The following is a 15,304-nucleotide window of genomic DNA, read 5'->3' as shown; positions in this document are numbered from 1 at the left end:
ATTTGAAACATTTACGGTTACTTTTATTCTTTAAGAAATCCGTCTCATCAACATATATATCCTGAGCACTTAGTGACAGCAAGGCACTGTATAGTTTGCTTTTTATTAGAACAGAAAAAAGTAAAATACCTTAGATTCTCCTTCAATCGCTACAATTACAATCTGAGTAATGCTGAGTTCTTACTTTCTCTGAGATTCAATTTCTTGATTTGTAAAATGAGAATACAACAACTTTCAACTTGTCAACTGCATTATATACAAAAACACTTAGTAATGGTAAAGTGCTACAAAAGGATTTGGTATTGTTTACTGTGTAAGCTTCAATCACATTAAGAATAATAATAAATATTATTATTAAAGATAACTTTAAAACAATTTTAAACAGGACTAGATAAACTCCAAGTCCTTCTGGCCCTAAGAATTTTATTCCTGAATATAATTTTTTGAACAATTAGGTTAAAGATTCTAAAAGCTCACAGAAAAATCGCTGTCGTTGTCAGTTTCGATGTTAATATCATTGTTTTCTTCCGCTTCAATTTCTCTAGTTAACTGTTCCTCTTCAGCAATAGCACTAGCAATGGCTTCTTCATTGGCCTTTTCTAGACGATCTGCTAGCTCTTCTTTTTTAGCAAGAACTTCTGCCATGGACTATAAAGTTAAAAACAAACAAACAAAAAGAAGAATCATCACTTGACTGAAAAGTTAAACAATCATTTCTTTATTTTCTCATTACACTCTCAAAAGTATACATAAAAAATAGCATTGATCTAGAATTATAAAACCTGGGTTCCTGTATAGGCTCAACTGCGTGATAGCTGTGTGATTTGGAAGTTTCTTAAAACCAAGAGCCTATTGTGTATTCCATAAAACAATACAATAATCCATGACTTCCCTTCTTTACCAGACTGCTGTGTATGAGAAACTGTGTATATAATAGGCATTATTATTAATGACAAAGTGTGAATTTCATTTGAGTCCCAAATTCAAAACAGTTATAGATGAAGTATCCTAAAAACAAAAGCACATTATACTAAAATAGAACATAGAAAGAATTTATGCTGTCATGATGATGATACCTTCTGAACATACGTACCTAACTTAAAAAATATGCATTAGAAATAATACAAACAATATGCATCAGAATCATTAATTCATAAATCCCTATGATAAGCTAAATATGTATACTATAAACCCTAAAGCAAACACTGAAATAACAAAACAAAGACTTACGGCTAATAAGCCAACAAAGGAGATAAGATGGAATTATAAAATATAATTAATCCAAAAGAAGAGAGAAAAAGAGGAAAAAGGGGACAAAAAACAGATGAGTCAAAGAGAAAACAAACAGGAAGATGGTAAATTACAGGAAGCATATCAACAACCACATTATATGGAAATAGCCTAAACACCTCAATTAATAGACAGAGACTGTCAAATTGGATAAACAGCAAGACTGAACCATATGCTGCCCATAAGAAACCTAATTTAAATATGAGAATACAATGAGATCACAATAAAAGAACTACCACACTAACACTAATCAAAACAAAGCTGAAGTATTAAAATCAGACACAACAGATATCAGAATAAAAAATATCATGAGGGATAAAGAAGGTCCTTTCATAAAGATAAAAGGGTTGATTCATCAAGACGACAAAACAACTCTAAACGTATATGGACTTAATAACAGAGCTTTAAAATACATGAAGCAAAACCTGATAGAATAGCAGGGGGGTAGAAGTGGGTGAAATGGGTGAAGGGGATCAAAAGGCACAAACTTCCAGTTATAAAATAAATAAGTTGTTGGGAAGTAATGCATAGCATGGTAACTACAGTTAATAATACTGTACTGCATATTTGAAAGTTGCTAAAAATCTTAAAAGTCCTCATCACAAGAAAAAAAAATTTTTGTAACTGTAAGATGACAGATCTTAACTAGACTTATTGTGGTGACCATTTCACAACGTACACAAATATCAAATCATTATTTTGTACACCTGAAACTAATATAAAATTATATGCTAATTATACTTCGATTTTTAAAAAAGAGAAAAAAAAACCTTATAAAATCACAAAATAAAATAAACCTAATGGGAATAAAAAATGGTGCAGCCACTTTGGAAAACAGTCTGTGAGTTTTCCTCAAAAAGGTTAAATGTAAAGTTATCATATGACCCAACAATTCCATTCCTAGATATACAGCCAGGAGAAATGAAACCATATGTCCACAAAGAAACTCGTGTATATATATTTAAAGTATCATTATTCATAATAGCCAAAAGGGGGAAACAACCTAAATGTTCATCAATTGATGAATGGATAAAATGTGGTATATCCATACAATGGAATATTACTTGGCCATAAAAAGGAATGAAGTGCAATTATGCACCGCATAACAACGTTTCAGTCAACAATGAACCACATATTCAACAGTAGTCCATGAGATTAGTACCATATAGCCTAGGTGTGTAGTATTATGTGTGTATAGTAAGCTATACCATCTAGGTTTGTGTAAGTACACTCTATGATGTTCGCACAATGACAAAATCGTCTAACCACACATTCCTCAAAACATATGCCCATTGTTAAGCCACACATGAATGTGCTGATACAGGTTAAAACATGAACAAACTTTGAAAACACTACGCTGAGTGAATGAAGCCAGTCACAAAAGACCACATACTGTATTCCATTTCCATGAAACATCCAGAACAGGCAAATCTATAGAGACAAAAATCAGATTAATGGTTGTCTAGGGCTGGGATGGTGGAGTGAAAGAGAGTGGCTGTTAATGGGTACTGGGTTTCTTTTTGTAGTGATGAAAGTGTTCTAAAACTGATTATGGTGATGCAAAACTCTGTGAATACACTAAAAAACATTAAATTGTACCCTTTATTTTTTTTTTGTTTTTGGTGAGGAAGATGGGCCCTGAGCTAACATCTGGAGCCAATCTTCTCCTTTTTGCTGAGGAAGATTAGCCTTGAGCTAACAACCGTGCCCATCTTCCTCTATTTTGTATATGGGACACCGGCACAGCATGGCTTGATGAGCAGTGTGTAGGTCCGTGCCTGGGATTTGAACCTGCAAACCCTGGGCCGCCAAAGTGGAGCGTGCGAACTTAGCCACTACACCACTGGGCTAGCCCAAAATTGTACACTTTAAATGGGTAAATTGTATGTTATGTAAATTATATCTCAAAGTTGTTTAAAAAAAAGAAACAGTTCCACAGTTATATTCAGAGATTTCACTACCTTTCTCTCAACTGATAAAACAAGTACCAAAGATTGGCACGAATATAGGAGACCTGAACAATATTATCAACAAAATGGACCTGGGTATTTTCCCAAGAGAAATGAAAACATATATTCAAAACAAAAACAAACATCCATGGCACCTTGATTCATAACAAAGAAACTGGAAACAAATATCTGTCAACAGCTGAATGGATGAACATATTGTGTCACATGCATACAACAGAATATTCCTAAAGACAATAAAAAGAATGAACTATTAATACACACAACTACATTGATAAATCTCAGATAATTATGCTGAGTTAAAGAAGCCAAACAAAGATTACATAATCCCGTTTACATGACGTTCTGAAAATGCAAATTAATATATAGTGACAGCAGAATAGTGATTACCTGGAAGGGGGATACAGGGCAGAAAGGAGGGATTACAAAGGGGAGTGTGAGAACTTTTGGGGGCAATTTATATGTTCATTATTCTTGATTGTAGTGATGATTTCACAGGTATAAACATAGGTACCAATTTGTATATTTTAGATAGGTGAAGTTTACTGAAAATCAATTATACTTCAATAAAGGAACTAAAAAGTGCAAATGCTTGAGCCCCAGCTTATAACTGAATTGGTCTAGAGTGGAGCCTAGGCAGTGGCATCTTTTTTAAAGCTTCCCTTCCTGCCTTCCACCTTCCCTCTGGATACTCTGCCCCCTCAAAACACACAAGGTTGTCCCTGGGGAATAGAGTGGGATGAGGGAGTCTAGAGGAAAGACTATTTCTTTGCATCATAAGCCTTTTCTCTATAAATCCTAGAATATTAGAGAAACTGTTGTTAAAGTGCCACACCAACACTACAACTAATAACAATTAGTTATTTTTAATTGTAAATAAATTACAATTTATTTGTAAATTTAAATTTGTAAAGTTAAATATTTAACTTTGCACAAAGTAAGTTCTCACATGAGTCCATTTCCTCCCTCAATTTTATCTTTCCTAGAGTACAGCATTTCTATTTAGTCTCTGAAGACCTGAAAAGATTTTAACCTAGTAGTAGAGATTATGGATGAAATAATGATTAAATTATCCATATGCAGTTTTCACACTGTGAAACAAAAATAAACATCTGCATACCTCATTATTTTTTAAATTTCCAAATTTTCATTAAAATTTGATCTTTTAGTAAATCTAAAAAAATAGATCCATGGTAGCTAGGTTTTATATCAGTACATTTTTACAATGTTGGCAAAAGCTGAACTTAAAGTGAAAGACTGTCATAGTCATTTTTTGCTGAAGTTTTCTGTTAAATAAGAGAACTACAGATTTGTTTCCCTTTAACCAGCTATGTGGCAACACTGTACTGAGAAAGAAAAGAAAATAGTTCTGCCATCACCGCAGCATTCCCCCCATTTAGAACTTAAACAATGAGGTGCTTATTTAGAACAACACACAGAAGTATCTGCCAAGACAAATGAAAAAAATTTTTTTCTTTAAATCTTGGGTTAGTTAAAATTCCTCTAAGACTTCTAAGAATATACCAATATTCATATTTAAAGCAGAACTTCTTTTCTTCCGAATATAACCCTCAATAACCAAGGATTTTTAATATTCTACCCCAAACTTACGTATGTGATTAAAATAAAAATGATGACAGAAGAATTTTTAAATAATGATTTTATGCTTACTTAAGTATGGAATCTTTTTCCTCTTTGTAAATTTGATTCTCACAGAATCAATTTGCAAAATAAATAACGTAATATAATATCTAGCTATGAAAACAAAAAATGTAAATATGACCAATTTCTACCCTATACATTAAACCCACTACTTATATGATCATAATTATGTTCAACCTTTAAAAACATTCATCACTCAAAGATCCAAGTTAAAAAACAAATTGCTCTTATTTTTCCCTTAAACAACCCCTATCAAGTTTCATCTACATCTAACATTGTTCTCTCTGTAAGATGTATAATTCGCCCTAATACCATTTGCTGACAGCATCTTTCAGCATAATAAGGCATTAAGTTTTGAAAGAAATTACCATATGTGGTGGGCACTTAAAAAGTAAAATTTGAATAATTTTTCTCAACAACTTTTTATATGTGCCTATCTCTTTTGAAAGTAACTTTTTAAACAAAGCTAGCCTGCTATATTCTGAATTATCCTCAGATCAAGTATCTTAATACTAAACTGGGAAATAGGAAGAGATGAGCAGAAGTAAGTAGTTATCCAAAAACATAAACGTATAACAATCCCAAATCAATGCATTTTTAAAGATTCTGCAATAGAGATAGTAAATAAATGTCATCATAAAGACCAACTCCAAGCAAACAATAGTAGCAGTATAAAGTACTCTGTTAAGGGAATTTTTAAAACTAACTAGGCACAATTTCTCAATTATCAGAGAGCTAGCAGTGGCGTGGAAGACTTTACTGCCATTGGTTTAGTTTTTTAATGCTGGACTAATGAACATTTCATCAAATCACACACCAACTAAATGGTTTTAAGCAAGCTATTTAACTCACAGTTTCATTTTTCTCTCTCTACAAAACAAGAAGAATCTTAATTTTATATCAAAAGGCTGCTATTAGAATAAAATATTAAAACGAAATAACAAAATACTTTGTAAAAAAATGCTTTGTAAAATGTAAACTAATACACAATATAATTTATTATTATTAGGGTTTTTTCCTCAAATATATTTACTCAGAATTCAGATAAGTTGTTCTTACCAAGTTAGCAGCACTCACATTTGAAATATCTGAAGGGTCCATTTCACTTTCTATCTTTGTTTTCTCTGCTGAAAATTTATCTTCATTTGTTTGCAAAGGAGGTGTGTCAGCTTGCTGAGTAACTGAAACACACTCTGTATCAATGTGAACAGCAGGTATTTCAGGAGTTTGCACAGAACTGTCTTCTAAGAAACTGCTGCCAGAGTTTTTGACATCATCCAATGTACTCACTGTGAACTAACAAAACATATTTACAGAATGAATCAGAGATAATAAAAAATACTCACCAAATACTCCACTCCAGAAAAGCTGATTCTGCTTAAGCTACCAACTGCGAAGCAGCAGCTGACTGACTGACTAACAACTCACTCATCTTTTTTGTATGTTTCAAGTGTAAGAAAAGAAAAAAAACCATTAAGCAGCCACAAATTTTACATGCACACCTACTATGTATAGGGTACCGTTTGAAGCGCTTTAAGAAATTAAGCACTATATATTGTAATTATATTTTATTTTAGTAGGCTGATTCTTTTTTGTTTTTTTTTTTTGCTGAGGAAGATTGGCCCTGAGCTAACATCTGTTGCCAATTTTCCTCTTCTTTTTTTTCTGCTTGAGGAAGATTAGCCCTGAGCTAACGTCTGTGCCAATCTTCCTCTATTTTATATGTGGGTTGCTGCCACAGCATAGCTGATGAGTGGTGTAGGTCCACGACCAGGATCTGAACCCGCGAACCCGGGCCACCAAAGCAGAGTGTGCCGAACTTAACCACTAGGGCATGGGGCCGGATCCAGAAGGCTGATTCTTGATGAGTACTTCATATGTCTCACAAAAGAAACCTAGTCACAAGTGTAATACTTTGTCTTACACTCAAACAACCACATGTATTCACATGGTTTGTGCGAAGACTGTCTAATATTAAATGAAGGCACTCTTCTCCAAAATATATACTTTGAGGGCATTTTACTCAAAAACATGAAACTTGGTCTCTTTAGATAACATTAATACAACCTCAAAGTATCTTTCATGAAGACCCACAGGGTACATAATAGCAATTCTGAGATATAAAAGAGAAATACACTATAAAAAAGTACAGTATATCTGAGAACGTAGTCTCATTATGCAATTCATATTCTTCAGATTTTGAAATCCTTCCCATTCCCCTTTAAAGTATTTAATATATAATCAACAGAAATGCGAAAATGATCTAAAACAAATACGACATTGGCTTAGGTCAAATATATATGCATTTTAAAAAACCTTTCTGGTTTAGTGAATGGAAATAAGCCTTTATCTTCACTTTCTAACAGTACAGAAAGAATGGTACTATGTTTCCCAATTATATTCAGAGTAATGAACTCCAAGTAGGAGAAGTAAAATCTAAAATTGTGAATTTAAAACTCACATCACTACTTAAATAAACATTAGATAAACAATGCAATGGCCATAAACTCCCAGTTTGATTAATTATGTATATAAATATTAAACTTGGCCAAGTCTTACAAACTACTTTAAAAATTCTACTATCGGTCAGAAATTAAAGTGTCCCAAAGTGTTGATTTTAGCATAAGCATTATTTAAATTGTATCACATTGTTTATATTGCTATCAACATTATCTATACATCAGTCACCACAGTTTATAATCTTCTTGGCAATATTTATATTAGCATTACTGACGTTTACAATATTGTCAACCCTGTTTATTAAAAAAGCAATATCATTTATAAAACAAAATCAAAGCTAAACTATAAAGTAATGCTAAGAAAAGATATAAATATGCTAATTACATTTTTAAAGTTGTTTTTTTTTTTTCCCCCCAAAGCCCCAGTAGATAGTTGTATGTCATAGCTGCATATCCTTCTAGTTGCTGTACGTGGGACACGGCCTCAGCATGGCCGGAGAAGCGGTGCATTGGTGTGCGCCCGGGATCCGAACCCGGGCCGCCAGCAGTGGAGCGCACGCACTTAACCGCCAAGCCACAGGGCCGGCCCTTCCATTTTTAGAATGACAGTGGAGAAAACAAATATTATTATTAGCTTGGCAACCATCAAGCAGCATAAAATATTATACTGAAATATTTTAGCAATGTTTCATTACTCAAAAGGTCTATGTATGGCTTACTCCTGAAATCCCCAAATCATATAAGTTTATTCATTATACAAAACCAGAATAATTTTTATACTGTTAAATTTTATAGCTAAAATACATGCTAGCAAAAATGCTAGACGTCTGTTAAGTGATATAAAAAAAAGTGATTTCTTCACAGAGTTTACCTACATTAAAAAAGTTTCTTAAAGTTACATCCAACAAATATGTACTCATTACTTCCTATGTGTCTAGGACTCTGCTCAATATTGTGGGAAATTAAAAGGTAACATAAGATTCTGCCCACAAGGAGATTCTAATCTCACATGGGCATAAAACATACATTAAAGATTTATAGAACATCAAGAACAATGTAGGATTAAGAGCCATTATCATCATTAAGAAGGAAAACATGGAAGTTGAGTACAGCTTCCAATAAAAATAAATATCCTACAGGTAAAAGGAGAGAATTTTAAAAAGCAGATACTATTCTAGACTGAGAAATGTTACAACTATTTCACAACTTTTTTACTTAGTCCCTGTACCATATCAAAGAATATCTCATATTTCATTAGTTTACATAAAATTATACTAATTGAACATAAATCTTTATGTAAACAATTATCAAAAAAAAGTGTATTCCTTCATCAAATAAGTCAAATAAACTTCAAATGGACTACCGAAGAAATACTTGGAATATTAACTTTAGAGGATTATATTAAATATTAGCATATTGCTCTACACTTGAATTTCAGGAAGTAGAAGCAGAGGAAGTTCAAAATGATCCTTACTTCCATCACCATTTTTAATAACACTCTAAATGAAGCAGGAGGACACCACTTTAACCAAGTAATCAAAGTTAACAACAAACTTAGGCAAATTGATATCATATGTCTCTAGATATGATGCTAAGGACAATCACTTTATTTCTGTCAAAAATGCATAAGCTAAACTGAATAATGAACAAGCAAACTGAAGGATATTCTACAAAAAAAAATCTGCAATGTATTCTTCAAAAATATTAATGTCATGAAAGACAAAAATGGGCTGAGTAACTGTCCCTGGAGAAAGATCTTAAAGAAACAAAGCCAAATATAACGTGTGATTCTACATTGGATCCTGGATCAGGGGGAAGAAACACTACAAAGAAATTATTTAGACAACTGTTAACTTTTCAATATGAATTACAAATTAGATAATATTATATAAATGTCAAATTCTCTAAATTTTATAATTATAATGTGGTCATGTAAAAGAATTTCTTCGTTCTTTAGAGATATGTGCTATAGTATTTAAAGGTGAATGGTTAGAATGCCTGCACATTACTCTCAAATGTTTAGCATACAATATGTGTGTGTGGCATGTAAATACACAGAGGAAAAAAAATGTGGCAAAATGTTAATCTGTGAATCTAGGTAATGGTATAGGAGGGTTGATTGTTCTATTCTTATAATTTTTTTGTAGATCTGAAATTTTCCACAGCAAAAAGTTAAAAATGAAGCAGAAAAATAAGACATTCCAGCATACACATATCCCTTATAAAAAGGCAGTAAAAGGATTTTCAGAATGTACTACCTGGGTTCTTTCGGCAAGAGGATGGTCCCAAGACTGGAATGAGCCTTTGGGCCGAGATTCTATAATATTAGAAGGTCCATCTCCAACAAATTCACTTTTCTGTATGCTTTCATCAGGTAAAAGACGTACATTTTCTTTATCACTGTCATCCTTTGACATTAATGCTTCCGTTGCTAATGAAACTTTTGGCATCACTGCTGTTGATCGTGAACGAACAGGCCTTCCTCTCTGAACAGTCTCCCATCCTTCGGCATCTTTCCGTTCTACGCAATTGAAGGAAGAAAATAAATTAAGATTTCTTTAGGTAATAAAAATTTTCAAAAACATATAAAACTAAAACATTTTCCAACCTAATTCCCATTAAATTTAACTAATATACAAACATGACACTAATTACTATACAAGGTGTATCGCATGTGTGTGTATATATATAATCTCTAATCTCTACAACTACACTATGGGGTAGGAATAATTATCCCTATTTTACAAATGACAAAACTGAGATTCACATTAAGACTGACACAGTCAAAAAGTAATAATAAACATTTATATACTGTATACTACTATACTATACTAGCACTGTTCTAAGTGCTTTACATATAACAACTCTTAACTTCACAACAACTCTGTAAGATCAAGACTATCATCCCCATTTTATCAATGAGGAAACTGAGACAAGGAGAGGTTAAGTAATTTGCCTAAAGTCACACACCTAGTAAAGGTAAAGCCCAGATGCAAGTCCAGGTAAATTGGTTCTGGTGTCCATGCCCCCAATGACTATGTAAAAAATGCCTCCCTATCTTTCAGAATCAAAACATAGGCCTAGCTCCAAAGTCCAAGTTCTTTCCTCTATCCCAGTACTAATAACACACCTTGACTTTAAAAAAAACATTTCAATGATCCTAAGATTACAGAATGTTAATTGAAGGAATCCTAGAAAATCTAGTCCAATATTTCACCACACAAACAAGGAAATTGATGACCTGTGTTCAATGTCACACGACAAACTAGCTTAAAATACATAAGAATCTTCCACTAAAATGTTTCAAAATGTCACAATCTGAGTTATAGATGTATATAGTGATGTATATAGCCAAAATTTTAAAATTTTATAGGCTAATTGTAGTCTTTCAAAATTAATACAAAGACTTGCAGTTCTGGACAAGAAGGAGCAGCCCCACCTTCACGTCCAGGTCCTCTTCCTTACACCTAAAACCCTCAGGCCGGCCCAGTAGTGTAGTGATTAAGTTCACACGCTCTACTTCGGTAGCCCGGGGTTCGCAGGTTTGGATCCTGGGGGTGGACCTACACACTGCTCAATAAGCCATGCTGTGGCGGCATCCCACACACAAAATAGAGGAAGATTGGCACAGATGTTAGCTCAGTGACAATCTTCCTCACACAAAAAGAGGAAGACTGGCAACAGATATTACCTCAGGGCCAATCTTCCTCACAAAAAAAAAAAAAAACCCACTAAAAACCCTGGACAAAACACACAAAATAAGACTTTAAGAGAGAGAAAGAAGTAGGTGGACTGCCTAGGGATCCTGGGACTTGATAAGCAGTAGAGCGGTGAATTCCTTAGGTTTCCTTATTGCTTCCTATATATTCCAGACAGGACGTTGTGCAAACCTCCAACCCAGAAAGACCAACAGGCGCAGACAAAATAGGTATCAGCAAAACCTGTTTTGCCAAGCCAAAGGACAGGGAAAAGGATGGCCTACCAAAACAGAAAATCCTTTTGGCAACATTCACTATAACCCAGCCAAACATCAGTGGAAACCTCACTCCCCATGGTTTCAATAAGGGTAAGAAGGGAGCTGAACTTCCATTGGCCACCTAGCAGAAGCAGATGGTGGTCTAATTCCCCCATCAAAGTAGTGTCAGCCAAGTCAAATGGCGAGCTGAGCCTCCGCCTCCAATTGGCATTAATGAGACTAAACAAGGCAGTGGGAATTGGAATTACTCAGCACTCCACTTTCCCCCACTCTTAGTGTCAGAGTGTGGCCCAGTGGGAAGTTGAACCTCCATACCCACTGAGCAGCAATGAAACTGAATGAGGCAGTGGGAGTCAGAACTGGTAGACACTGGTCCTTCCTATACACAGTGTCAGCAGGGCCCAATGGTGAACACAGCCTCCATCTCCATTCAGCATGAAAGACACAATATGAAATAGGACTAGTCAATATTCTGTTCTCCCCCTCCTCCAGTGTCAGCAGGTCCCTGTAGAAAGCTGAGCTTCCACCCTTATCAGCATCAATGCATCAGAACAAAGTGGTGGCAGGCAGATTTACTTGGCACTTGGATCCCTTTTCCCCTTGCCATGATGTCAGGAGGACCCAGCAGGGAGCTAAGATCCCACCCCACCCTACAGAAACAAGACGTGTGAGTCAGTCCTCCTTTCACTTTGCCCATTCCTGGTGTCAGTGGGGCCCAGCGGAAAGGTGAGCCTACACCACCAGTAGGAGACAAGGAAGTGGTGAAAGTTGGTGATTCAATTTTGCTGGAAAGGTGTCACAGGGACCAAGACCAGAGTTTCAGGAACCTGTGGGCCACCAATGAAAGAGGTAACATTTGTGTCATCAGAGTCCCAGGAGAGGAGAGAGAGTGTAGGACTGAACAAGTATTTGAAGAAAGAATGGCTGAAAACTTACTAAACTTAGTGAAAGACATAAAGCTACAGATTCAAGAAACTAAGAAATAAATCCAAATAAATCCATGCTAAGACACATCATAATTAAACCTCTGAAAACTAAAAACAAAGAAAAATTCTCGAAAGCAGCCATAGAGAAAAGATATATTATCTAAAGAGGATATCAATTCTAATGACAGTAGATTTCTCATCTGAAACACTGGAAACCAGGAGGAAGTGGCACATTTTTCAAGGACTGAAAGAACCATCAATTGCAAATTCTATATCCAGTGAAAATATCTTTAAGGAACAAAGGGTAAATAAAGGCATTCTCAGAAGAAGGAAAAACTAAGATAATGTGTCACTGGCAAACCCGCCCTTAAAGAATGGCTAAAGGAAGTTCCCTGAAGAGAAATGAAATAATAAGAAAAGAAAGTTTAAAAAATCAAAATAGGTTTTTGAAAAAAAAAATTTAAACAAGTTTTTTTTTAAAAAATTTAAAAAAGTAGGAATGGGTAAAAAGAGGTAAATATAATAAACTACCCTTCTCATGAGTTTTTTGAATCATATTTGACAATGAAACAAAAATTATAATAGTATTTGATGTAGAGCTCAATATATTTAAGACAATTATGTTTAAAAAGTAGAGAGAAGGGCCGGCCCCATGGCGTAGCAGTTAAGTGCATGTGCTCCGCTGCTGGTGGCCCAGGTTCGGATCCCAGGCACGCATCGATGCATTGCTTGTCAGGCCATGCTGTGGCAGCATCCCACATAAAGGAAGATGGGCACAGATGTTAGCTCAGGGCCAGTCTTCCTCAGCAAAAAAAAGAGGAGGATTGGCATGGATGTTAGCTCAGGGCTGATCTTCCTCACAAAAAAAAAAAAAGTACAGAGAATGAAGGAAACCAATTAGAAGTTTTCTACGTTTCGCTCACAGTGGTAAATACCAAAATCAGTAGACTATAACTTACATATGTATAATGTACTACCTAGGGCAACAAATAAGAAGACTATACAAATAAATATACTCCAAAACACTATAAATAAATCAAAAGAGAATCATAAAAAATGTTCAAGTTACCCACAAGAAGGAAAGAAAAGAGAAACAGGGCCGGCCCCGTGGCTTAGCGGTTAAGTGCACGCGCTCCGCTGCCGGCGGCCCAGGTTCGGATCCCGGGCGCGCACCCACGCACCGCTTCTCCAGCCATGCTGAGGCCGCATCCCACGTACAGCAACTAGAAGGATGTGCAGCTATGACATACAACTATCTACTCGGGCTTTGGGGGGAGAAAAAGAGAGGAGAATTGGCAATAGATGTTATCTCAGAGCCGGTCTTCCTCAGCAAAAAGAGGAGGATTAGCATGGATGTTAGCTCAGGGCTGATCTTCCTCACAAAAAAAAAGAAAAGAAAAGAAAAGAGAAACAGTGGAAAGAGAAACATAAAAATAATAAAATGACAGACTTATGCCCTAACATATCAATAATTTCCTTAAATATAAATGGTCTAAATATACCAAATTGTTTAACAGAGACTGGCACAGTATATTTAAAAACATAATTGAACTATAAGTTATCTACAAGAAACTCAAATACAAAGACATAGTTAGGTTCAAAGTAAAAGGATAGAAAAAGATACACTATGCAAACATTAATAAGGAAAGCAGGAGTGGTTATATTAATATCAAATAAAGTAGAGTTCAGAGCAAAGAAAATCACTAAAGACAACAAGATACATTATATAATGATAAAACCATTCCACAATGAAACATACATTTCTAAACATGTACATACCAAACAACAGAGAATCAAGATACACAAAGAAAAAACTGATAGGGCTGAAAGGAAAAAGAGAAGCACACACAATTACAGCTGAGGACCTCTAAATCCTTCTCAAGAACTGACAGAACTGCTCGACAGAAAATCAGCAAGGATATAGAAGACTTGAACATTACAGTCAACCTACAGAATGTAACAGCATATACAGAACAGCTTATTCAACAACAGTAAAATATTTTTTTCAAATGCCTCCCTAACATTCAGCATGACAGACCATATTCCAGGCTACAAAATAAACTTCAACAAATATAAAGTAACTGAAATCATACACAGTATGTTCTCTGACCATAATGGAAGCAAATAAAAAACAAATAGACAACAGGAAAATCTCCAAACACTTAAAAATTAAACAATACATTTCTAAATAGTCCATAGGTCAAAGAGGAAGTCTCAGAAACTGTTTTTTAAATACACAGCAATGAATTAAAATTAAAATATAACACATCAAAATACATGGGATGCAGCTAAAGCAGTACTGTGAGGGGAATTTACAGCATCAAATATTTACAGTAAAAAAAGTCACAAAGGAATCACCTAAGTTTCTACCTCAAGAAACCAGCAAAAGAAGAGGAAAATAAACCCAAAGAAAGCAAAAGGAAGGAAAATAATGAAGACAAGAGAAGAAATCAATGAAATTGAAAATAGGAAAATCAATGAAATAAAAACCTGGTTCTTTCTAAAAATCCAAATTGTTAAACCTCCAAGCAAGACTGACAAAGACAAAAAGAGAGAAGACCCAAATCACATCAGGAATGAAACAGGGACATCACTACAGATCTTGCAGCCATTAAAAGTATGAGAAGGGAGTATCATGAAACTATGCTCATAAATTTAACAATATAGAATAAATGGACCAATTCTGCAAAAACCACCAACTATCAAAACTCAACCAAGATGAAACAGACTATCTGAATAGTCTTGTAACTATTAAAGAAACGGAATTTGTACTTTAAAAGCTCCCAAAAAAGGAATCTCCAGGCTGAGATGGCTTCTCTGGCAAATTCTACTAAACATTTTTAAAAGGATAAACACCAATTTTACACAAACTATTCCAGAAAATAGGAGGGAACACTTCCCAAGTTATAAGGCTAGTATTACCCTGATACAAAAACACACACAGTGTGTTAAAACTAAATACCAATATTTCTCATAAACTTAGATGCAAAAATTTTCAACAAAATATCAGCATATCAAACCCAA

General features: G+C 34.6%; 1 protein-coding gene across 5 annotated transcripts in view; it reads right to left on the bottom strand.

Annotated features, from left to right (window-relative positions):
• SCAPER (S-phase cyclin A associated protein in the ER) overlaps positions 1–15,304 on the bottom strand; it is a 440,234-nt gene that overhangs the window by 318,917 nt on the left and 106,013 nt on the right. For 4 of the 5 annotated variants that reach the window (XM_058542151.1, XM_058542150.1, XM_058542153.1 and 1 more), the window contains 3 exons: positions 9,637–9,899; positions 5,979–6,215; positions 478–648 (listed from right to left, as the gene is read on the bottom strand). In XM_058542151.1, the coding sequence (XP_058398134.1) occupies positions 478–648; positions 5,979–6,215; positions 9,637–9,899 (671 nt within the window). The remainder of the gene's footprint in view (positions 1–477; positions 649–5,978; positions 6,216–9,636; positions 9,900–15,304) is intronic. The other variant, XM_058542152.1, reaches the window with a different exon arrangement.

This window comes from Diceros bicornis, chromosome 5, assembly GCF_020826845.1.
Source record: "Diceros bicornis minor isolate mBicDic1 chromosome 5, mDicBic1.mat.cur, whole genome shotgun sequence".
Taxonomy (NCBI): Eukaryota; Metazoa; Chordata; class Mammalia; order Perissodactyla; family Rhinocerotidae; genus Diceros; species Diceros bicornis.
This window is presented reverse-complemented; position numbering and strand designations above follow the sequence as displayed.